Source organism: Neopelma chrysocephalum, unplaced genomic scaffold, assembly GCF_003984885.1.
Source record: "Neopelma chrysocephalum unplaced genomic scaffold, ASM398488v2 Primary Assembly neopelma1_42b, whole genome shotgun sequence".
In the NCBI taxonomy this organism is placed as follows: Eukaryota; Metazoa; Chordata; class Aves; order Passeriformes; family Pipridae; genus Neopelma; species Neopelma chrysocephalum.
Genome location: NW_020897701.1, coordinates 6,516,911 through 6,543,313, shown reverse-complemented (window position 1 = coordinate 6,543,313; position 26,403 = coordinate 6,516,911). Strand labels below are relative to the sequence as shown.

The window sequence follows — 26,403 nt, the reverse complement described above, 5'->3', positions numbered from 1 at the left end:
TTTTGCTGATGCACAACCTGACAGATTCAGGATTTTTGTAATGTAGGAAAGCTGAAGTTGAGGAAATCTATTTCCCTCTCCTTCAAGAAAACCTCTGAGGAATGTAAATAGCAAAGACGGAGACCAAGAATTATTCTTCTTCTTTTGGCATTACTTTTACACCAGCAAAGTAAAGATTCGGTTAACACGTTTAGCTACTTCCATACGGCTGGAAGGCTGTGGAGATCTGGAATACCTTCCTATCTGAGAGCACTGTCCTGGTTAGAACGGCTGGGACCAATTCATCCCTGGATGGGTGTAACCCAAAACTGTGTATTCTATAGCCTCCATGCCATTTCCCAAAAACTGCTGTCAGTAGAGGCCTGCAAGGTGGGAAGATGTTCCTGTACCCTTTTATGGAATTCCCCGCTCTGATATCCTTATATGGAATTCCCCGCTCTGATAAGAGGGACTGAGCATCCACATGCCCTTTTATGGAATTCCCTACTCTGAGGGAGGGACTGAGCACTCCCACCTGAACTGGAGAGTATATAACTGGGAGTTTCAGAGCCTTGGGGCTCTCTCTCGTGGGACCCAGAGGAAGACAGCAGACCACCGCTGCTCCCAACCAGGCTGAGACCACCACCCTCGACTGGACTGCAATCACCACTTCTGACCAGACTGCAGCAGCTCTCCCACCAGCAGGTTTATTCCCTCTCCCTTTGCTTTGGACTCGGGGGGTGGGCCAAGGTACACCACTTTTGTTCATACCCCAGGGTGCTGGGTTTGTACATTTGGGTTTTGTGGATTAAAACCAATTGTCTGTCTGTATAATTGTACTTATTGCATTATTTTAATAAATTGTTATTCTGACTTATAAATCTCTCTTTTGAATTGAGTTCATTTTGCCTTGCTGGTTAACTTTTAAACCAGCACAAGCACAGTTATTTTACTGGAAAAAATCCTTGCAACATTGCTTCAACAAACTATCAAAAGGGGAAGCTCTGCTTTGTCTGTATGTTTGCACACTCTGAAGACACCATTTCCAATGGCTGAAGTTGGCATGTTAAGACTATCAAATCCAGGTATCAGTCAATGCACTCTCTACATAAAAATTCTATTCTGAGCTGGAGATATCTACCCAGCACTTACCTAACAGAACATAATTTGGCCCATTATTCTCCTCTTCCACTACAGATTTTTGAGTCTTTAAGTAACATAAAATTACGACTTCAATTAGACCAAGCTTACAGAACACCATTCTTCCATATTTTTCCGTCAAAAATATATAAATGAATGAAGGAAAAAATTACACTTTAAAAAAGCTTATGTTATAATATGTATTATCAATTGCTTAGTGTAATGTAAGATTTTTTTTTAAAGTACAATTTTTAAGTCTAAGTGTTGACCTAATGTCACTTATAAAACACTACGTTGACCTTGAGCACGTCAAAAGTGCTCTTTCAAAGGGAAGAACATAATAAAATAATCTTTTATAGTCATCACTATCATTCACTAGAGAGAATTTAAAAATATGATTTCCAATCTCCTTGTTTATAATCAGATGATATCTTTAATGAATTCACACTGAGAAACTGTGTTCTATGTCCAGGTATTAATTTCCAATGGAACCGACAGAGTTATCAAAAATTACAGTAATTAACCAAAACTGTCCATCCTGTGTCATTAATGCACCCAATAAACATCCAAAAGTTACTCAAAGCTTTAAATACTACCCTTAAAACAGACATTGCCATATGCTTGTTCAGCAGCAATTCTGTCAAGTCAGCAAGTCAGTAGTCTTTGCATTAGCCACTCCAAATTACTGTTTTTCAAAGGTTTCTTAACAGGATACTGTTTATTAATTTCATCACTGCTTTTCTGCCCCTTCCCATTAAGAAAGAGTTGCACAGAGTTTTCTAGCATGGTCTTTGCCAGGAAAAAAAAGGAAGTGGGCTGGGAGAATATTAACAAAACTGCCTAACTACGCTACAGTTAACTTAGTGCAGCTTTCTTCTACACACCAAGGCCAGAAGGAAAACATTTTTGCAATGCACAGCCATATACACATGAAAAAACAGTGGGCCACCTTGCAGTATATGTTTGAAGCACTTCTATAGGAAGATAAGGCATTAGTAACAAGCCACATTCCTAATTAAACCCCTTCCCCCCATTTCAAAAATTTGCAACAGAATTTTTTAAGCTATGAACAAACCTTGCAACACTGCACAGATCTTATCTAAAGCCAGGAATTTTCTGTAGATCAGTAGACTTTGCAACAGTATTATTTTAACAAACAACCTGGTTATTACATAATTAAAAAAAATCTAATTATATAAGGTTAAAAGCATACTTAGATACATTTTAGTGTTTAGCTCAAAAAATCTGTATTCCTGTATCAATGGTACAGACACTACTTAAAAGTGAAACAGAATGGAAAGTTCTGAGAGAAGAACAGTCTGCAAATGCAAGTGATCAAAGAGACTTTGCGACTAGGCCAATAAGCAATGGTGGTGTTAGCTAACAACTAACATTCTAAAAGCCATTAGGGAGTGCATCACTTTGATCTATAAACTAGTACACATCATCACAACAGGGAGGAAACACCTATCTGGAGAGGTAACCATAAACTTACGTGTAGCCAAAGCGGATGCCTGACTATAAAGTAGAAATTTATCCATCAGTATACAATTAACATTAAATGTGATACGAGAAATGTCACCACCAAAGGGGGAAATAGAGATGACTATAGTTGCATGTAGGAGAAATCCACACAACAAAAGTTGCCTGAGGAAAGGGCATGAGAAACACAATGCACTGTAAATATGCAGGACATACTCCCAAATACATAGGAAGTATGACTGGCAAAACAAAAAACAAGCAATGCTGGGAATACAAGAGAGCACACTTTGCAAGGGCTGGTGAGTGGTCACATAGAAGCATCAAGCATAGATAACAGTAGAAGAAAGACCAGTCCACGCTTCACTCAAAGAGCTCTCAAGCCTTTCCACCTTGAAGCTTCAAGGGGCTAAGAACCACCATGGCCCATAGATGCCACTGTTGACTGTACAGCATCAGCTCCACGGTATTGTATACTCATAGCTAATTTGCAGTAAGTGTTATAAACTTTGTGTTTTGTGAACACAGTGATAATTAATTACAGGCATGAGCTAACCTTTAGCAAAATGTGTGCTCCTAATGAATGAAATCAACATTTTAAACCTTAAAACTAGCCTGAACTTCCAGCCTTCTAAACACTTCTATCACAGCAATCTCCAATTCCCTGGTATCTATCTAGTTATAAACCCAAGGAGAGAACATCCACATGCAGAGAAGAAAATCTCAAACCACGACAGAGATGTTTGTAAGCATATCAATGCTTACAATGTAATCAATCAATCTAAATAAACCAGTTGTCCCTAATCAGTGACAAATGTTCTCCTGAAGACATTGTTCAGTTGTTCCAAAGGCAAGACTTGCACTTAAAAAAAAAATCCCATTGTAGAACAATGCACTGTATAGCAAGTCTAATGAGTGTTAGCTCTTCCTTTTTTTTGCTTCCTAAAATCAGGATAAAGTGTCAAATACTGTATTGAGTTAGAATAAGCATATACTAACCATATCTTGTTCTCACAGTCTACAGGCAATTTTTATTCTAAACACAACTATCATAAATCAACATTAGGATAAATAATGTGCCTTAACTCCATTAAGATTTGCACAACACAAATTTGACATTTGGGTTTTCAGCCATTAGCTCATTAGTAGTAATTTGCTCATTCATGTAGAATGGAATTTTAACATGTTCCTTACACAGTTCCTTGCACAAGTATCTCTTCAGGATGAAGCCACTCTCCTCTTGAGGATGGTGTTTGGTCTGTTTGAGAGAAACCCAACATCCTCTTTGACCAAAAACTGTAGACTCCAAACTTTCCACTACTTTTGTATTCAATTAACTCAGCATAACTCATCTTCAGCTCAAGATCTTTAATACTGCTTTTAGCATGGACATCTGTATGAAGTATCTACAAGCAACTACAGAGGAAGCAAAGTTGAGCAAAAGGTTGAAATCTAATCACACACCTCTTCCACATCTCCAGACTTTATATTGTATACAGCTATTGTATCTACATTTTAATAGCAAGAAGCAGAGACTATCAATCTCAAAAAGTAGGATTCTTCTCTTTTTGCTTTTTCCTGGAATAGAGAAAGATAAGAAACAAGGATGCACTCACTGTTACACTTCACATGTAACGAAGACATGGACATAGGTACTGAAAAGTCTTTGTGCTGCTATCAAACATTGCAGCCAACTATACAAGCAAAGAATCTGATTCCATACCCAGAAAGGTCACTCAAACATCAAGAGTAACAATGTCCACCTTGAATACCTCAAGAAAACTGCCAATTGTTTTCTTGTTGTGAGAGGAAAGGCAGTCCCAGGAGACAAGCTATGCTAAAAGGGACGCTACAGAAAGATTTGCAGTCAGACTAAAAATTACTTACAAAAATAAAACTATACTTCTATATGAAGAAAAGCATAACTGGACAACATATAAACAAGTCTGGACTAATGTACAATGTCTCATCATAGATTTGGAACTAAAGCATTATCAAGAAACTAAAGGAAAAGTCTACAGACACTAAATGCCCTAACTATAGAATCTCACACATGCTTAGGAAAAAAAATAATTTTAAGTTTGTTTATTAATGCTACTTCATCTTACTATTACATAATTTATCCTTGCCAAATGCAGCCTCATTGTGACATATGGACTTCTCATGTGAAATTCCAACAGACGATTCAAAGCAGAATATACTCAGCCTATGAAACTCTGCTCATATGCAGCTCTTCAAGGCAAATCACGTAAAACCTTCAGCCTTTTGATGACTTGCACCTGTTTTACAATATTTTTGAAGAACGCCTGGCTACTCAGAAATTGCTTTCCCCCCTCATCTAATTTCTTCAGTTTCACTTCAAGTTTGCCAAAAGGACACTAACAGCAACGATGGAATAAAGAAATCTAGTCCAATCAATGAACAGACAACTGTTTAATATAGCAAATAAAATGTACTCATCCGAATCAGTCAGATCATGTTTTCTCCAAACCAGTAAACAGCTGCAGACACAGTCTGCTTCCCATCAAATGTTCCATGTATAACAAACTATACCTTGTATCTCTGATGGTTCACTAGTAATTTTTCAATACCATGACTTTCAAAACATATGACAACTATATTTTATTGAAGAAAGGAATAGATTTAGACTGTCCAAGCCACAAATTAAAGACCAATCCAGAAACTCTACTATAGGTGCCAAAAGTCTGCTGAATGTCAGTTTTTGCTGGCATTTTTATTATTATGAATACAAGTGCAGACCAACTTCTTCAAAGAAGAAATACACTTCAAACATGACAGAAAAGGAAATGCTCACAACTTCTATTATAACAGCACAGGAGCAGAGAAAATAACTCCTTTAACACTGTCTGGAAAAAGTATCTCAAAGGAGTAGTTAGAAACATGTTTAAAAGATGGAGAACCTTAAAGATAAATGTACATCCTACATTCTGGTCTTTGGTATCAACAATGCTCCAATAACTAGCAACTTTGAAGAGCTAATAAAATTTTGACTACCACTACCCTTAGAGAGACTGTTAAAGTACAAAATGTCTACCCACCATAATTTTTTGTGACTTATTTTCAATTAATTCACAAGACAAAAATCCTTGCTTGTGCAAGAAGACACAGAGGAAGCCAGCCAGACTGAGGCTCATTTTCAAATCTCTGAACAGCAGTAAGCTATTACTATCTTAAATCAAGTATTTACTATTTTTGTGTGACTATATACATAAATTCGTGGCTCTTTAAATATTTAACTCACTCCTGAACATACTTCAGAGAGCTGATTTTGCACTAACACGACTGTTATAAACTAAAATTAAGTGCATACTTTCTCTGACCGAGTGCAACAACAAACAGGACACTAAACTGAGATTGAACAAACAGGAAACAACGACCCAGACTACAACCTCTCACACAGAGAACAATGGACAGTAGTCTGGTGAAAAATGGGTTATCAATGCCTAAAATTTTTATCCTACCCTAAAACACTTATCCATGTTTGCAGCCTGAGTTTCCTGTGGCACACAACTCCAAAAGAGCTCTCCTGCTGTTATTGTGATGCCCTATGGAAGCACAGTAAAGCAAATTGGGATTAATGTCACTTTCAGAAGCATTAATTGTAGTTACAATGTCCACATGGCTATCCCCTGAAACACAGAAAGAAGAGCTGTATTAAATTCCTTTCCTGTATCTGGTTATGTATGGTAAGAATTGCAAGAGCTGACATTCATTTCATCCCTTTGAGAGTTCTTGAAATTTATCTGATAAGAGTTCTAACAGCAGCAGAGGCTTAATCCAGGATCCCAAATATGTAAAACTCAAACCAGAAAATAATATGGCTGTAAATTACTAAACACTTACGTGCACTAATCTTTGAAAGTGAAGTTAAGCATGTTAACTTTGAGGACAATGACAAACCATCTCTGCAATGCCTGGGGACTGCTGACACATTATTGTTAAGTAATGAATGAATGAATTCCTGAATATAACACAAGTCTAGTTCCTAGAAAATTTTTGGTGATAACCTCAGTAAAATGACTTTCTGCACTGTGACAGAGCAGGTAAAGTAAACAGCTAGAGGTCTAATTTCCAGTATTTGGCTCCTATGTGCAACTGATTCATTAGAATTAGAAGACCTGGGGAAAGTCTGAGGTTAACTGAAGAAAGAACTTCCCTACTTTTTTTTTTAAAGTATAATTCATATATTAGGGAATGTATGCCTACTTGATGCATGACTTCAGCAAAGATTAACTGCTGAATGGCCTGTTTTCCAATATGTATAGAAACACAGACAGTCCATAATGTAATGTCTTGAATTTCAGCACTAACATAATAGAAGATTTCCTGCTGATTTTACATCAGCTTGTGGTACAGGTGCAAAGGACTTAGGTTACTGGCAAGTGTAAGGAAAATTAATCTAGAAACCAGAAAAGCAGTTTCTCACATTCCATAAACAGTTTATAAAATTAATTGCAATAGCATACGCATCAACTCCAGATGTGTAACCAGCTATGCTACCAGTGACCAATACAATCAGAACACATAAAAAACCCTAAAGACTTCCCTCCAAAGGTAATTGATATAGACAGATCACATAACCAATAACTGGGAAATGGTCCATCCAAGTTATTTCTGGAAATTTCTGGGTCTCATACAAGAATCAAAAAATTCTGTTTTCATTAAAAAAAAAAAAGAAGTAAAAGGAAAACATCAGTCTTGCAAGAAACTTCATTTGAAGTGAACATAATTTATCTTTTTAGCTACTACTGCAAAAGCTGCAATTTTCAGCAGATGAGTCACTAATGTCTCTTAAAGCTATGGATATACATACAGGCTATATTTTAGCCCCATACCTCAAGTGTTATAACTTCCAGAAGAAATCCCAATTGGCTCATTAGAAGAAAGATCAGATAATAGAATAACTTACTTAAGTAAAAACTTCCTCATGACAAAAGGGAAGAAATAAAGCCAAGCTTTGTGCAACTACTCTCAACAGAGCCACAGCTCAAAGAGCTAACTGTCACAAACTAACTACTTTCAGCATGCCAAAACCCAAAGTCACATACCTTACCAAACTATCAAAAAAAAAATCTCAAAAACCTTTCTGGATGCCACAAAACACATGGAAGTATAGAGGGGCATAATGGAGGTACATACAGACCACTGTTATTTGAGGAAGTTTTGTCAGAGAACCTACTTAAGTATACTCTATCAAGGAATTTGAACCAAATTGAAAGAGCTACATGCATGCTTTTTCAAAAACAGTCATGAGACAGCAGGCAGTCTGGGCTGCTCCTCATCTAACACCAACACGCATGTTCAAACAATAGTGTGAGAACTGAATGAAAAAGGAACGAAAAAAGTTTCTGATGCTTTAATTATTTCTGGAACTTTGCACAATAGGAACCTGATGCAAAACTGTGTGAAGAACTATAAGATATATATATATACACACATGTCATACATTAAAAACCCTTTACACCTAACTACCTCTCTATCTTAAGAAAAAATGGAAACCATAGTTCCTTAACATTCCTCAAGTTATAGTCCTCTGCAACACACACTGCTATACAAGCTTAAGCTTACAAACTGCTAACGCAAACACAGGGCATTTTTCATTTAGATGGGTCTCTGCCAGACATTGTTAGCACCCTATTTAGGGGCTGCAAGACTCAAAAAGCTACAGATCCAGTATTACTCCCTTTATACAAACCTAATTTGGGATGAGTCACAGGAAGTCACAGAAGCATAGTACCTCATCAAACACAGCCCACCTGAAATGCCTCATGTTAACCGGGAAAAAATTGTCAATTATTTTACTGATTAATTATCATCTCTACATTTGCATAAATATGAAGAGAGATGAAATCTAACTTAAGCTATAAACTTCAAAAGGTAGAATGAGGAGACTCTGGATTTTTCTAAATGTGTTTTATATTTATATATTTTCTGTGTTCTCAAATAACCAGTTAGCACACAATGTCTAGCTTTCCCGAAAGAAAATAATGTTATTCTCCTTCCACTCTTCACATTTTCTGTGTTACATATATACCACTTCTTTACTTCAAAGGTAGTAGCGATAGAAGCGATAGATTTCAAAATGACAGTTAACACTTTGTGCAACAAGCCTGACAGGGATTTTGGGATTTTTGTTTGTTTCGTTAAAGATACAGCTCAACTACTCCATATATCCTAGTATTTAAGCAAATAGTCCTGACATCCAGCCTTTGGACTTGGTTTTGACCAAAGTGTTGCTGAAGTGACTACATAAACCCAAATTCAAATCACTTATTAGCACCCTGGCATATATATCTGACATCTTGTTCACTTTCTAGCTGATAAATTAATGGATTTCTGCATATAAAAAACACACACCAAATTCTATCCATTCTAGTGAAAGTTGTATTTCATGATCTGGCAGAATTAATCTTCAAATTAATTCTTAGAAAGTTCCTTATCCTGTCATAGGCCCGGTTTTATTTTTAAAAAGAAAACCCAAAGCTACTATCACACGACAGACAGGATTTTATGAATTACAAAGTATTTAATTTGTAAGCAAGTTCCCTGTAACTCTTCCAGCTTTTAGAATTGCATGGAAATGAGTACTCCCTCTTTAGGCACATATTTTATCTGATAAACAATGTCTTTAGGTTAAACTTTAACAGAGCAAAATTTATATAAACCAGTAAAAGTTAAAAAATTTGTCCAGGGCTTTCCCACAGATGATATGTGAAATGATGATGAGTGGATTTGAATTAGCTTGACACCTTACCTGACAGGCTTTCTTTCACGTAGCAAATCTTCCAGACTCTTTTCACAGTGTTCAGCTGCCACAACCAGTCTCTCTAATAGGAGAAAAGAAAAAAAAAAGATGTATAGCAGGACTGGAATCCAGACGAGATCCTGGGTGTATAGACTTCACACTATACCTATTTGGCAGATGTTAAAGAATTTTGACATACACTTTATGGAAAATTACACATAATTAAATGTTAAAGAAGTACAATTTCTGGATAACACCACCATTTTTTGTTTATGAGATACAGCAGATTATCTTTCTAATTTCCTCATGTGAAGCACTGTCAATCCATCCGTCCAGCAATCTCCTAACAAATGTTGAAGTCCTCAGCCAGTGTCAGTCAGATTTGACTGAAGAATACAGGTCTCAAAATAAGCATCTATAAACTTGCAGAAATATGTAGCTGGGTTGACAAAAGAGACTCAAAGTAACACCAGCTTTGAGAAAAGAGACTCAGGCTGAGCACAGGAGTTTCAGTCCTGATGAACCAACAAGCTCCAGCACCTCTTGCCCAACAAATATCTATAGCCCTTGCAGGGGTCCCACATGTTCTGAAGACTGATGGTCTGGCTCTGAATACAGAGGAAAACCCAAAGCTATTGTTGCAATGAAGACAATAATCATACAGCAGGAAAAGACAAATGGGGGTGTGAGAAGACTCCTAAAGCAGCTAGGCTTTGCTGCTTCCGCTACTCACAGACGAGCCAGTAATCAATGTACAGATTCAAAATCAAATCAACTAAACTATCTCAGACACATTTCTGTAAGATGACTGTTAGAGTCAGATGAAAATAGAAAACTGAGGAACACCTGTCATCACATTAAAGCGGGAATGCTTGTAACTCAACTGTTTCTTCCTTTTTAAAATCAAAGGACCATTTATGCTTTCTTTGGAGGAAAAAATTCTGAGACTACCTCCTACAATGCTAGGAAAGATTTAAAAGTCGTTCAATTTTACAAAAAAAAATCCATTTGAATGTGGTTTTTTCTTTTTATATTTCCCCTTTGAGGGTCTTCTGAGGGGGATGCATACATCTAATTTTTTTTTTTGCACTGTTTTCCTAGTCTGCTCTCATGTTCCCCTGTAAGAATAGAAATTGACATTTGCAAAAAAAAACTCCCACAAACATTAAATCATTATGCAGAGAACTGCCAAATTGAAAGTTTGATAAAATTTGCCACCAAATTTGCCATATTATTTGAAATCTATTAGCTGCTATTCTAAACATTAGGAACAGTCTCCTGATTTCAAGATTAGACATTTTATTTGCTATCCATCAAATTTCTTCAATTATCAGAGAGTATTTTTTCCTTCATATTTATACACACAAAATCTTCATTTTACTCTTCATTGTCAAAAAGGTCACGGTTTTCTAGTTGTTTTTGATTTATTAAATGTTATGTTAGTTAATGCTTCCTAACCTTTCACCCTAAACAGTACTGTAAGAAAATCCCAATTTCTCTTTCAAGAGGTACTAGCAAAAGCAAATGAAAGTGATTAAACTTTATAGATCTCTTGACTGCATAAATGAAAAATTCACGTGTTTGAGAGCAAAGAAAAATGCATAAAGAACTCCCTGCCCCACAGAATATTTCAGTGTTTGGAGCTGGCAATATCCTAATCTTCTAAAAATGTTAAACATTCTATCATACTGCATTCTAAAGGGGACAAAAATTACTTGTTCTACTTTATGAGACCCTGTAGCTAATCAAATACATACACTGTGCTTTTATATGGGAACATTGTTGATTTAAAAGTTAAAGGTGGTAATCACTTAAATTTTCACAGGTGTTGCAGCCTTTTTGTGGAAATTAAGTGCTGTAGTCCTGCTGAGCTTGCAACAGAATAAGATCATCTAGAGCAGAAAGAAACAACTGAAGCTTTATTTGAGCTAACAATAAGTGTGATAACAGTTACTGACAAAAAATAGCTGTACCAAAATAAAGTAACCATTAGTGGGAGAAATCTTAAAGAGACAGAAAAAAAAGAATACTGGAAGCTTGCAGCCAAAACACAAGATGACCAAGACAACAAGAACAGACAAAAATCAAGTACAAAAAACCCAACCATCCCATGAAAATGTTCATAAGATTACAGCATGGGTGTAGGAGTGCAGCATCAAAAATACACGTATATCCATGTCCCACACAAAGACATGGAACAGCAATTGAGTATAAGAATTTTAGAGAGGTATAAAAAGAAGAAAGTACTTACCTATTATCAGTTAGTGTAACACACAATAAAACAGGACAAACAACAATCCTCTGCCTTGACTCTACAGAGAAGAAACAGAAGCACCAATGCTGCCAGTCACAGCAAAGGTGTACAGTAATTTTAAGACTGAAACCCTGCCACTCTGTGGTGCTATGAAGGCAGTATTCTGCTCAGTCACCTTAAAATGTATTGTCACAAAAATATAACTCGGTAACCGTACATAAAATTTGCTTATTAAACAGATACTCACCATGTTTACCTCTGGTAATGTCAATGTACTGGCAAAGCCTGGGATGAGTGATTGTTTTAAGGATTTGAAATCTCCCCAAAATTTTTATGGAGTTAGGTGTTAGAGGAAGACCATTACTTCCACAAACATCATGTGGTAGAGCTGAGGCAAAGAAGGTGGAGGCACCCATCACAGAGTCTTTTAAAGGAAACATCTTTTTCACACAATCTTACACTCTTCAGAGCAATTTGTGTTCCCTAAACAGAGAATACAAAGTAAAAATTTATCTGCAAAGTATACGGGTTCCTAGTCGTTTACTAATTAATGCAATTAAAATGTTTTTTTCTCTGTTATAGGAGAAAGGGACATTTTTGCACAATAACCACAATAATAATAATACAGTGCTGCTGCATCATAAACACCACATTTAAAGATGAAAATATAACCATAGTTTTAAACACAGATTTAAGAATCAAATACAACTATTTTTAGGAGCAGATAAATGCTTTAATACAAGCAATCTTCAGATAATTACTTCAATACAGTAGGTTATTTATTCAAAAAACAGTAAAGGCACCAAACAGACAACACTCTTCTAGAATACCACCTTGTATCAGCAGGCCACAAGTCCAGATTATCACAGCTTTAGTGATGATCCAGCATCTATATACTACAGGAATCCTAATATTTAAAGGTATGATGTAACAGTCCTCTTTCCTACCACCATTCCTTTCCCTATCCATGGGTAAACTGCTAGCTCACACACTGGGTCAATAATAAATTAAGGAAGTAATCTATGTTAAATGTTTCTGTGAGACAGTCAAGCAAAATAAATTATTCTGAAATTAGGTCCAGGAGCACTTAATTTCATGACCACTTTTCTCTCCAGCAGGAACAAGCTCTCTCCTCTGAACTAGGCATTTCTATTCAGTGTGAGCTGAACATTTTCTCTGCATTTTTCCACAACCAACCATTACACCATTCAAGAACATGAAAATCTAACCCATGCACAACTAACAGGCACTTCCACAGTCAGACAGGCCTCAGGTAAAACTGCCTGACCTCTTCTTACTATCAAACTACAAATTTCATCTGAGGCAACAAGTTCCAAAAACCACATCAAGTCTCTGCTCAGCTCATTTCTGGATTGTCCGGCAGGTGACTCGAGACAGTACAACCTATCATTAGGACTACAATTGAAACACATCAACTCCCACAGCACATTTGTACTTGTGTACAAGGATACATATACAAACAGAGATAAAAACACCAAGCTTATACCCTCTTAAATGAGCCCTGGTGTGGAAGCTGTGATGGTGAAGCAGATGGCACTTTCATGTATTGTCGTACAAGAGGCCATAGAATGAAAAAACTCCCACTTCATTAACAAACCTGCGCAGGAGAGCACTATCCATCTCACTTCAACATCACAGCACAGAGTCTGGAGGCATCTGTGTATACCATCAACAAAAATAGTCCACTGACATGGAAAGTAACTCTCTTATCAGCCACAGAACAGTAATTATAAGCTCTGAAGAGCAGAGGCAAATATGCAAGTTCTCTGGGAAACGAGGAAGAAGAACACTCAAGATTTGAATCCCATAAAAGAAATAATACTAAAATCTTAAAGTATAAATGCAACATAATTCTTTCAAATCAGATGTGATAATTTTTTAACATTTTAGGTGCTTCACGAAACAAAACCCAAGAAAAAGAATATTATGCAGAGCACTAATGAAGCTATTCACTACTTTTTTGTTCTTCTTTAAGCCAAAATTAACCTGCTGCTTTCAGGAAAAGGGATTCTCTCCTGAGGAAGTCACACAGGAGAAACAGAACACTTAACAATTTAGTGTCTCAAAATTATTCTTTCTCTACGGGAACAATCTTGTCTCAAGCATAACATTCCCAGTTAAAAACTACTAAATTTATTTCATGAATCCCAACTGAGTGTGACTCCATACAGGCTGCACAAAGATCCTTATATACCAAACATATTTATCAAGTCTAGACAAATGGAAATTATGGAATATACCTTGCATTTGAACTAATACAGTCCAATCTAAGATACAAAGCACATTTAAACGACTGCTCGCATTTGTGATTCTTTTTTCCCTCTGAAGAAATAAGGACATGAGATATGTACTTTTGCATTCTAATAAACATCATCATATTAAGTGTGAATGCATAGAATTAAGGAATCAAACTTGAAAAAGGAAGAAAATTCTGGAACAGCATTGAGCATTGTAGTTTTTATAATAGTATTTGTATTAAAAGTCTTATTTGTAAATACAGAACACTTTCATATCTCATGAATATTTCATTTTTTGGGGGTAAATTATTTATTTTGGGATGCAAACAATGCAAATTACAGTTAGAATTTTCCATTGGAAAGACATCAGTTGGACAGAGTGCCAGCAAAAAGATTTATTGGCATGCAGCAATTTCCAACTGGAAACCTTTAGCTGTGTACTTATAACAAGACCCATATTCCTGTAAAAACATCGTGTCTGCCAAATGAACTACTCAGCTTCAGAAAGAAAATATATATTAAACATCTAGAAAATATAGCTTGACTTAGAGATTGAATTATAATCTTGCTTGGCACAATGGTCCTCTAATATTTGCTCTAAAATAAAAGAAAACCAAGTTATTAAGGATCAGAGTTGAGGGGAAGGAGAGTAAAATTACATCTAAGCAGCAAGGTGCATTATGTCTCTAAAAATGTACATATGTAGTATACAATATATTTACTCAGATAAGATGTTTTCATTTTTACTGTAGAAAAACAGTGTTAGATAATAATTCCCTAATACATTGTACCTGCATTCAGCTGACATTTAGAAAGGAATTTTCATAAAAACAACTGTTAAATTTCATGAATTCAATAAACCATTTTAAGAGATTAAACTTTCCTTGCACTCTAGATCACTTAGCTTACAAGGATGATTTATACCACCTGCAATGTGTTCAGCTTATCACTTGCTTCCTTAGGTTAGAAAGCAGCCAGGAGAAAGGAAGACATTATATAAGCAATCTTTCCTGACACCCACCTAAAGGAATCAATAAGGAATTTTAAAAGGTATGCATTAAAACAGGTTCTCTCATTATAGAATTAATTCTGTGGGAAACCATGAAAGCATTTTAAGTGGAGTTTTGTTTGTTTCGTGGGGTTTTATCTGTTTTTCTTTAACTCCACATCGAAGTCTGGCAGAACTGTAAACCCATGAGTGTGCTACACATCGTCCTTAGGGTCAACAAATGCAGTTTTACACCTCAAACTCACTTGTACTATGTAGAAGAGACACATATTGCATTAATTTTATGACTTGAAGGAATGAACTATATCCTGCAGAACCTCCCTATTACTTTGAAATAAAAATAGGAAGAGAAAAATAAAGGTTTGTTATTTTAAACTGACACCACAAACAGTTAAGGCAAATTCAGCTTTGGGATTGAATTCTGGAAATTCAATTCTGATAATCCAAAACAGCAAAGATGGAAGAGGAAAAGAAGACTTGTCTTATTAGTGTCATCTAAAACTACTGAGTCACTGTTTCCAAAGCACCATTTATTCCATATATGAGAGACAGTCTATTACATCTGTGAAATAGGTCTGGCATAAAGATTAGAAATCCAGAAGTGGATTTGTTGCATCCCACCTCTGAATGACCTTCCTAAGCTCCCTTGCCTCCATCCAAATCTCCCTTAGAAACCTTTACAGTACACAAAAACACTAACCAAAATTCTCAGCAAAATCAGCCACAAAAAAAAAGACCTTTACAAATTCCTATTTAATATTCAGATTAAGCACCATTTTGAAAATCTTGCACTAGATAGCTTGTCCATGACTAAGATTCAGAAATAAAATACAGAATGGAGCTCCTCATCTACTGAGCAACTTATTTGCTCCTCTGAATACCTACTGCTCTCGGAGAACAAATATTTTTTTCTTCAGAATTTAGTCTTTTCTATCCATCATTTAAAGATTCTTCACTGTAGCAGTGCTAAGGTGATTGAGTCAATGGACACTTAGAACTTTCCCCTTAAGAAAATGTATAAATGTCTCAGAAGCAAATATTGCCCACACAAACAGACCAACCTGAATAAAACCATCCAGTGAAACACAGCTGTGGCTCTCCTAAACTGTCCATGTGCAGAAAAAATGACAAGTAGCCATGTGCTAATACCTGTTAGTAATTTGAAATGGCTGGTTATTTAAACACCTCTTCACTATCCAGGAGCAAAAATTCCTCACCTAATGAAGGCAGCTTTTCCGCATTAAAACATAATTATAATCAGAACTGCTACTGAATTACTTTTAAAGCAATTGAGAACAATTCCAGGAGAGCAGGTAGCCTGACCACCCTGTACTTACACTGCTTTTCATTCAATCACAGTATTTTAAACATAAATTTTCATAAGAAGAAATTCTTTCACAGAATTTCTTTGTTCTTAAGTCTTACAATATTCCTTGTGCAACCACATTAATTATTAATTTGATAAAATAACTGAAATAGAAGATGCAATTTTACCTAGTGCTGCTACTTCGCAACCCCCCCCAAACTGTGATTTGTCTCCCACTGTCCACCATTGTCAATCAGCTATACACAAAGTTTCTTAAAATGCATAATGGGTATTGAAGAAAAGTTGAATTCAGATTCCTATGGAAGGGACCACAGAAAAAGTAAGAGTTTGTTAGGACAATCACAATAATGAGATGGGACACATTCATTTCACAATAATAATAAAACCTATTAAGTTATCAACTTAGTTTTTTGCAGGGGATGGGAGAAACTGTGGATTAAATTTAGTTCACCTCACTTTTTTTTTTTTAAATTTGCAGTATAAACTAAACATCTACCACAAATGCCATAAGATTGCTAAAAAAATCTACATGTAAGCAGAATTGTGTTTAATCAAGTATTTTCCCCTGTGGCGTAACATTAAAATATCTTCTTTTACAAGATTTTCTAACTTCTCTAACATTCACTAAAGTAAGAAGCATTCTGACTACAAATAACTACGAAGTCATGGGCAGATAATTACAGACAGTAAGGCACACTTAAGAGAAAAAAACCAACATTGTCATTATTCTGTCCAAACTAGCAAATTCAGTGAAGAAAACACTTTGCTTTGGATTTCAGCTACACCAGTTCAGCAATAGATGAATATAAAAGTCTACCGAAATTTTAATTATAATACTGTTATTCAAGATAAACAGAATACGGAAACCAGATTTTGACAAAGCTCTGGTGCCATTATTTTGCCTTCAATGAACACTGAATTTTGGGGGAAGGGAGGGAACCCAGACAGGTATCATGGTGCTTTTGGCATAGGTAACAAACACATATTTAAAGAGTTATTTCATGAAAATGCTAAACAGTAATTCCTCTGCGGGGGTATTTTAAAGCATCACTTCACTCAAGTGAAATAGAACATTTTTTAACCTTTGCTGATGGCTTGTATCTCAGCAATATTTGGAATTTTTCCATATATACACAAATATCCTATGTTCTATACCTACATTGCATTTGCACAGGAGTTACTGGTGCTGTTTGGAGCATTTATAAGGTCACCACACAGATCAAAAAGTTGCTGCTCTGAAAACCAGGCATAAGAACTGGTGAAATTTACACGGATTCCTCGAGTTTCACATCTGCAGCTGAACATTCAGCCAGTGGAAGAAAATAACAACACTTGGACAGCACGAAGAAAAAAAAAATGACAGTTTTTGGTATTTATTTTGATAGATCAGAATAGACTTTCACCCCCATTTCTCTCCTTTATAAACCTGTTATTTCTTTTACCTGTTCTTCCTTTTACCTGCTTATCAGTGCCTTTTGCCTACAGCTTGCCTGCCCGCTCTGCTACACCAGAGTCCCTATAAAGATACAAAGACGGGGTTTGTCACCATTTGATGTCTCCGACAGAAGCGGCTGTACAGGGACTGAACCTTGTAGGAGAGAAATCAGCTTTACCCGGCTCGCTAAACGACTGCTATAGAAATGCTAGCGGCCCCGATCAGCCCTGTACCGCTAAGAGCTCGCCAGCCAGGAGTCCTCAGGGGAAGGGGTGTTGGATGGGGATTGGGATGGGGAAGGCTCCCGGCGGTACCTGCACGAGGGCCGCCTCCCCGCCCCGTCGTCACTCCGCTGCGCCAGCCGCCCGCTGTAGGACCGCAGGGGCGGCCTGCACGATGCCTGAGCTCTATTTCGTTCGTGTCTTAAAAAAACCCAAACCAACAAACCAACAACTACAAAGAAAGAGTTTAACACCCTTTCCGACCCCCTCCCCGCCATGTACGCGCGTGCTCCGCCAGTGCCCTGGAAACAAGGCATTGGGTGCTCTTTAGCTTGCTGAGCGCAGCGAAGCCTTTCGCGGGCGCCCGCTTATAAACCTCAGGCGCTCGCTAGAGCAGCCCTAGGCAGCGGGTCCTTCTTCTCCGCTCGGGCGGCGGTGGCGGCTCTCGGTTCATGTGAGTGTCCCGCGGGGGCCGCGGCGGCTCTGCCTCTACCCCTGGTCTGCCCCTGCCCTTGTCTCTGCCCCAGGCTCTGCCCCTGCCCTTGTCTCTGCCCCAGGCTCTGCCCCTGCCCCAGGCTCTGCCCCAGGCTCTGCCCCTGCCCCGGGCTCTGCCCTTGGCTCTGCCCCGGACTCTGCCCTTGCCCCAGGCTCTGCCCTTTCCCCTCGCCCGCTCCCAGCGTCCCCACGGGTGCCTCACCCCGGCAGTCCCTCGCCAGCCGCCAGGCCACTGGGCCGTGGCGGCCTCACGCCCTGGGGCTCCCCCGGGGACCGGGCCGAGCCCACTGGGGCGGGCGGGGGGGAGCCCGGCAGGGCCCCGCTAATTTGCTGCTACTGATCGTCTCCGAGCCACCAGCGCTAACGCAGGTGGGCTCTAGCAGGGATTCCTTGCGGAGGGGCAGGATGGGAGCCGCGAGCTGCGGGAAGCGGCGCTAAACTCGCGGTTCAGTTCGCGCGTGGGATTTGCTCGCAGGGCTCGACGTGCTCTGTGACTGTAGGGCGGCTTTGCAAACGCAGACACCGCGCTTTGAGCGGAGGACGCGCCTGCACCCGAAGGAGTCCATCCAAAATCAGTTGTGTTCCTGCATGCAGCCTTTCCCCTGGAATGAGGGCTTGGAAGTGGCGTGATGGTGGGCTGTTGGAGGAAACGCTGTAATAGCCTAGGAAGTAAGGGCACGGAGAATCTACTGAGCTTTGCACAGGAACGGCTGTTACTAGTGGGAAAGTAAATGCTGCCTTAGTTTGGATTGTAGAACATTCGTCATGCCTTTCAATAAACTTCAGTGAGCGAAAAGTTCAGTATTTGGACCGTCCTCAGTAGAGATACTTCAAAGTTTTAACATACAGCACGTACTGTGTTTGGGAATGGATGCAGTGGATAACAGGGGTGAGCTTGTTAGGTCACATTACGAGTGCACAGCCAACCAGCACATGGCAACACTGCTGAAGCGCTGTATAACCTTAGGCTGACCTGTAAGTTTCTTTGAGCTGGGTCTAGCAGCTGGCAAAATGAACAAAATACTACTGCAAACTAAGTAATATTTGCGTTTCTTGCTCTGTCTGTTTCTTTAACTCAGAAATTTATTTTTTTTTTAATATCATTGCTTTTCACAAATAGTTTTGTGATTCAGGATACTTCCATGAAATCTGTAGTGAGGTGAGGCAGCAGAGATTCAATACAGCATCCCGGTTTTGTATGTCCTTATGATTCACTTGCTGTATTATTCTCCAGTTACGTTTAAATTTTATTACACTGTTTGGCAAACCTGTTGGAAGATAAGTCCAAAATCTGTAAAATCAAGCAAAACCAAAGTCCCAAACCTGAATTTTTAATACTGGATATTGTTACAAGTTTTAAGGCCTTAGAAATGGGTTGGTAAAGTGGTGGAGTTTTTGTTTGTTTGTTGGGGTTTTGGGTTTGTTTGTTGTTTTTGTTGTTGTTGTGCTGTTTGTTTTGTGTTTTGTTTTCTTAGCTAGCCTCAAGGGTCATTGCTTATCAGTGTCACACTATATTTTCTCCGCTCTGTCACAAGTTAACAATATATTCTTGTTACAGCAATTTTGACTTAAAAGTATTTTAAGCAATATATCTGTGAGTTGCTTTCATGTTTTAGCTCTACCGGATCCTGAACGTGCAAGATGTTGAGGGCAGAGTGATTTAAGTCAAAATGATTGTTAAAACCGTCTTCAGCAAGCTTCTGCTCAGGAATGTCTTTTTCCAGTTGTTAATATGAAGCTTGTGCATATTTTCTCTATATTGCTATAGGTGTATTAATTTCTTTTACACCTTTAAATGTAAATAGAGAAGGAAACAATTCTTATTCTCCAGACTGAAAGCAGTGGACTGTGTGAAGAAAATGGTATCAAATAAAAAAGCGTATTTGCTTAAAACAGTCCATCAGATTGGAAATAATTGGGCTTTTGAGTTGCCTAGGGCCTGGAGGACTTTGATGCCTCTGAATGAAGCATATTTGAATGGGAAAACAGTCTGAAAAATAAATTTAATGCAGCGAGGTGTGCTTTGACATCATTATAACTCTCAGTAAGCATGAATTTAACAGTGGTAAGTTAACCTAGGGCCTCTTTATCGAAGGAGGGCTAAACAGTCCATGGATATTTCTTCATCCTTTTGATTTAGGAGATATTGTCTGTAATGGCTTTTCTTCTAAAATATTTGACTGAAGTCTGTTTAATACATTATTGTCATTTCAGTTAGATATGTTATCCAAGAAGACTAGGAATGAAGTTAATTGTGTGCCATGAGGGCGGGGAGGGGGAGCAAACAGCCCCCTACGACTTATTATGCTTTGCAAAGTCTTTTAAATCAAATAATACCATTTTCTTAAAATTAATTTTGAAAACCCAAAATTTATAAGATTCTAGTCTACTTGAGTCTTTGACTTTCTATTGACCTGGAAGTTTCACGGTATTGTTTTCCTGAAAAGAGAACTATAAAACATTGTGTGAGTAATGTTCTGTCATGCAAGGTGTATTGGTGGCATTCCTCCCTTTTCTTCTTCTTAGTTCCTTCTAAAGTTGTGTGCTTAATATCCTTGGTAAAATTGCATTCTTGAAGGACAGGGTCCCAGTTTAGAGAGTGTTGGAATATATATACTTAACTGTAGTGTTTATCACTGAAATTTCATGTTATATGCTTGACACACTGAATCCTTTATTTAAGTGACATGTCATCACAACAATTTGATTATTTGATTGGTATTTCCAAATCTTAATCTTTTATTTGTTTTTGTTCCTTGAACTCCACAGAGATGTGGTTGTTTGTAACTGGGGGTTGGGGGGGGTTGTGTGTTTCTTAAATTAGGACTCAAGTAGAAAGTTTAAAACTTTCATTTTATATTAGTCCGTAATATTTTGAGATACAGTATGCTCATTTCAGTTGGCATGAAACTTTAAAAGCAGCTTCTGGAAATATTGTATGAATGCCTCAAAATACTGCTATACTTTTATTACACAGCATGTTTTATACTGTAGAACCATGCTAATTTGAATTATGAGATAGTAAGAGATAACATAAGGTAATAATCAGCTGTAGTAATTTGTGTTTTCTTTCTGAATCAATAAACCACTTCTAAGATTGCTGCTTTATATAAATTCACTGATTGTCAATAGAATCAAATTAGAAAACTATCACTTTCTCAGCTTCCCTGTGCCTTCCTCCTTGAAGTAGAATAAATAATCTTATGGATGTCATGTTACTCTGTCCATTTCTTAAAAAGCCTTAAGAAGCAGCAAAGAGAGCTTGACATCAGACTGAAGGGGGGATCCTGAATTGGCAAGAAAACACATATCGAGATCCAACATAAGACATAAGTGTTTGTTGTGGGGTATCTGTCGATAGGTCTCAGTCTGCGATGAAAAGAACGCACACACAGCACACTCAGGGTGAAGAGACAAGGGAAAAGTGTGCTGCTTCCAAGAAGCAGCAGCCTTTATTGAGCTTGCTAGCTTCAACTTTCTCACACACACAACATAAACATATTCCTGCAAAAACACCCAGGAATGCAGCACCTGCACACCTCCAAACAGCTTTGACCTTGTACTGCCTAAAACTCAGGGCTGTATCTATGGGAACATCCAATTATCCTCACTTTTCTCAAGGGAAAGGTCTCACACCCTGTAACACTTCAAACTCTTCATCTTCCAGGGGTCTCAGGGGTTCTATGGGCCTGCCATCTCCCCCCACAAGTGTTATCCAGGACCTGCACAGACCAAGAATGAAAAGAAAAATTGAGTTCTCGAGTGCCTACAAACCCCACCTGCTTTACAAGTCCCTGTAAACATACTTAGGAAATACCATATAATAAAAATAACATAAGCAGTTGTCATTAGAAGGATTGATCAAATGTGCAGGAAGACAAATCTGTTATCAACCATAGTATTTTTTAACTTTTCTAATTATGGTTTGATTGCTGTGTGTCACTGCTGTCGTGTGAATGTATTCATTCATGTTTGTCTCTTCTAAGGGAGAGTTTCCTAAAACCTAAAGAAGGTCAAATGCTAGGCAACATAGATAAAACTGAGGAGTCAGCATAGAGAGCAGCTACTAGGAACATCAGATGTGGGCAAAGCAAACAGCACCTCTTATTTCTTGTATAAGTTACATGATGTCAGTCGAGCAAGACCGCCAGAAATCCATTTATTGTTCTAAACAGATACATGTATGGTTCTTACCTTTACCAGGAAACATTTCCCCTGATAGTTTTCCTGTCATACTGGGCGTGAGGTGGAAATCAATGTTTATTTTTAATTTCCATGGTTACCATAGTATTAAACAGTAAAGGGGTGGGGAAAAGGTCTCTGGCTTTCCCCCCCGCCCCCGTTGTGATGGAAGCCATCCTTACTCATAATTTAATATAATTTAAAAAAGGTTTGGATATTTCTCAAAGCAGCCTTCTGCTTTATTATTTTAAATTATTTTTAATATATAATTTTTTTTTTGGTGCTGGGAAAAAGTGCTTTCTTTTAAAAAAAATTCCTTTAAGGAAAATCTTAGTGACTGCAGATCAGTAAGTCATCAGCTAAAGTTTTCACAATTTTTTTCTTGGAGAATGAGGAAATAGAGTGCTGTCTGCATTATCATGTTAGAGGTCAATTTATTCAGAGTCAGTGTAAATTTAATACATTATTTTACTTCACAGGTGGTTTCTTTCTCCTGCTTTCAGAGTTAGCAAATCTTTTATGTGTATTTTGTTTTCCCAAATAAACACACTTGAATATGTGGAAATATCACAGAATGGTAGCTTTTACTAAATGTTTTTTAAACACATGGGTATAAAAAAGGGAAATATTATTTGGTTTGTAACACCAGGTGTAACAAAAAGACCTTGACAGAAGAGGAGCAAAAGATCTCATTCGTTCTCATCTATTATATCTTAATCACTTCTGACAGATGTTTGCCTAACCTGTTTTTAAAACCTTCCAGTGATGGATATTCCACAACCTGCAAAGGCAGCCTGTTCAGTCTATTACTGTTACTTGAAAGTTTTCCAAAACTTAAGTCTTGCATTCTTTTTGATGTCTGCATCAGACCTGGTGAACAGTTTAGTCCCATTCTCATACCAGCTTGCTTTCTGTTTGAAGAATGAGACCAAATCTCCCATCTATCTTCTCTTCTGCAGACTAAACAGCTATACTTCTTTCAAGCTTTTTGATCTTCTTTGAAGTGTCTTTAAGAAGCTGAGAGACAGGAAAGGGGAATCTGAACAAAGGCAGATCTCTGTGGCAGTTGTAGGGGGTCTTGAGTATGTATGAGTGCAATGTTAGTATTGCTTGAGCAGCTGAGACAGTGTGCCTATAATAAAATGTGTCTGGTCAAGATTTCCTGACTTGCTTCTCCTTTATTTACTCCTGTTTCCCTCACACTTGTTTTCTAGAGAAATTGCAAGTTTGAGCTGACTTTTGTTTTTTAAACTGGAGTGGGGAGGCATGGCAGGGTAATAAGTTCCCAGGTCAGAAGTTGTTTTCTATAGTTTTCTTGGTGTGGTGTTAATTGATTAAGTCATTAGTTGCCCTTGGGCAAATTTTCTAATGGTGAAGTCCATAACAAGCATGAAATATTTTGCAAGCAGGTATTTTCCTCCTGAAAATATAGCCCCTGTCATTCCAGTCAGTTGAATAGATCTGATAAATGGAACAAGGGAAAGTGGTTTTTGAGCATAATAAAAATGTGCTAGTTTGCTTGGGTAGCATGACTGCTCCAAATGTTTTGAGATTGTAATTTTTTTTAAATCTTGGAGCAAAGCATCTTTCAGTTGTTCACTTGCATGTTTGTGATTTGTTTAAATGTGTTTTGTCAGAATATTGTTGGTTGGTTAGTGGCCTTCTGGTAAGGGTAGGTCACCTATTCTGTCTACAGAATCTGAGGAGGGAACATTTGTCCATACAGAGTTTGAACATTAATACAGGTATGAATTACTTTTAAAGGCATAAGTGAGGAAATCATCTCTACCAACCAAGATGAAAGACAAGATTTCTCTAAGGTTACAGTAACTTGGAGTTTTGGTAATCTGAAATTGATCCATTTTGATGATTAAATGCATCAAGGAGCATGTATAAGAGCAATTGTAATCACTTGTTGACACTTCCTGTTTCTAAAGAAAATTACTTTGATACCTTACTGAAGTGAGAATTGGATAAATTCTTATTTGCTGTATATGTTTGCAGAGAGAAATTCCAGAAAAGAGAGACCCTCTGCTTACCTCACTTTTGCAATTTTTGTTACACTCCATAATTTTGTGTACAATTATGGAATTGCAGAATGGGTTGGAAGGGACCTTAAAGACCATCTGGTTCCAACCACCCCGCAGGCGAGACACTTTCCACTTGACCAGGTTGCTCAAAGCCCCATCTGATTTGGCCTTGAACACTTCCAGGGATGAGGCATCCACAGCTTCCCTGGGCAACCTGTTCTGGTATCTCACCACCCTTAATCCTTAAAGTCTTATTCCACTTTATATTAATTAACAGCCTAGAAACTATTCCTTGACTTCTAAAACTGTAGAGAGGAAAGATTAAACTACCATTCATATTAGAAAGCAATATATACTATATATAATCATCATCTGTTAAACACAATTCATGTAGAATTCATTCTTTCCTCAGAATTCTGAAAAACTGACAGATTCTATGCTGGATTAGAAGAAAATTCAACTCCTGAAACATCATCAGAAATTGCCTCAAGTAAGCAAATCTTTTCTTGAGGTCATTTGGCTCAATCTTTTGGCATAAAACTACCTATTATGGAACACTTTTATTTCCATTTTCTTCTCATCAGGAGCTTTCCCAACATAACTTCTGAATACGAATTAATAGTTTAAAGATTAGTCTCTGACTTCAGGACCCTCTCTCGGAAACGATCCATGGGCATTGGATCTGGTTTCTATCCCAGAGTGTTTCTCAATTACAGTTTAATATACAGCTTTGTAGTGGCATCTTGTTTCAGACTCTGAAGATAAGTGAACAGATCATTTCAGCAGCTCATTTGTCTGGGGCAGCTGGGGACTGCTATTCCACTAGGAGTGCTCATGGCATATGGGAGGTGCTGCATTTGGCTTAGTCGCAGCTGCTCTGGAGTGAAGGGCCTGAGTTCACATCTATCCTGGTCCTACTGTAAGGTTTGAAACCTTCTGTGTGAAGGGCTCTAGTAATTGGTAACAGTGACACACTAAGGAAGTCACTGTTGCCAACTAGGATGTGAGACTAAATTGTACACCAGGGAAATTAATATTTTCTTAGAGGTTACCTACTGCTTTGCAGTGGGTAAGTAATTTCACATCCAAATGACCATCTATAAAATAATGCTCATGATAAGAACTGGGCACAGATCTTTTTTTTTTCCCCCCTTTGCATTTTACTGAAAACTTACCTTCAAGTTAGCACTTTTTGAAGATGTTAAACCAAGATATTCTAATTGAACATAATTGTTTGAAAATGATTAGATTTTTAATAAAATAATTTGTAACACAGCAAAATTATAGTTTAGCTCAACTTGTCTTAAAGCTTCTTTTGTTTCCATAGTTTGAATCCATAGATGAAAAATGACTATTCCCCAAAAGCTGCTTGGAGGATACTTCTGTCAGAGACTATCAGTCTTAATAGCTGACATCAGCCCTCTCAACATCCAAGATGAGTGCACAGGGAGTTTGTTTCTGTAATTTTTTTTCCCCTTTACACAGATCTATTAAAAGTGGGGAAATCATTTTCATCCTAGAAGTTTTAAAAGCTGTGAACCTCAAAAACTTCTCACTACATAGAACTACAAAGAAGGCTCTGAAATGCAATTACATAACTGCTTGGGTTTTTTTGGTACTGTTAAAAGATACAATATTGCTGTGCTTTCTCTCAAGCAGTGCTTAAATATTTATAGCAGACATGGTCCAGAAGTTTACCCAGACTGACATACTATTAACTCTAACAGTGCTGTGCTGGACTGCCCAATGGGCTACTGAGTATACTTACTTTGAAATTGGGTTATCAAGTGCTCATAAAGGCAGATATTTAGTTACAGTGGTGTTCTTT

The 26,403-nt window shown here is 37.7% G+C and overlaps 2 protein-coding genes across 9 annotated transcripts in view; one reads left to right on the top strand and one right to left on the bottom strand.

The window, feature by feature from the left end:
• The window catches only part of TBCK (TBC1 domain containing kinase), a 98,290-nt gene extending 80,268 nt beyond the window's left edge, over window positions 1-18,022 (bottom strand). For 2 of the 6 annotated variants that reach the window (XM_027677084.1, XM_027677088.1), the window contains exons 1-3: window positions 17,671-18,001; window positions 11,866-12,101; window positions 9,374-9,446 (exon numbers count right to left, since the gene is read on the bottom strand). In XM_027677084.1, coding sequence (XP_027532885.1) covers window positions 9,374-9,446; window positions 11,866-12,058 — 266 coding nt within the window. In that variant the 5' untranslated portion in view covers window positions 12,059-12,101; window positions 17,671-18,001. Of the gene's footprint in view, window positions 1-9,373; window positions 9,447-11,865; window positions 12,102-17,670 lie in introns of all 6 variants that reach the window. The other 4 variants (XM_027677086.1, XM_027677085.1, XM_027677087.1 and 1 more) reach the window with 4 other exon arrangements.
• Window positions 18,023-18,234: 212 nt separating this feature from the next.
• Window positions 18,235-26,403, top strand: part of AIMP1 (aminoacyl tRNA synthetase complex interacting multifunctional protein 1) — a 38,958-nt gene continuing 30,789 nt past the window's right edge. For 2 of the 3 annotated variants that reach the window (XM_027677078.1, XM_027677080.1), the window contains exon 1: window positions 18,235-18,322. In XM_027677078.1, coding sequence (XP_027532879.1) covers window positions 18,321-18,322 — 2 coding nt within the window. In that variant the 5' untranslated portion in view covers window positions 18,235-18,320. Of the gene's footprint in view, window positions 18,323-18,637; window positions 18,733-26,403 lie in introns of those variants that run through there. The other variant, XM_027677079.1, reaches the window with a different exon arrangement.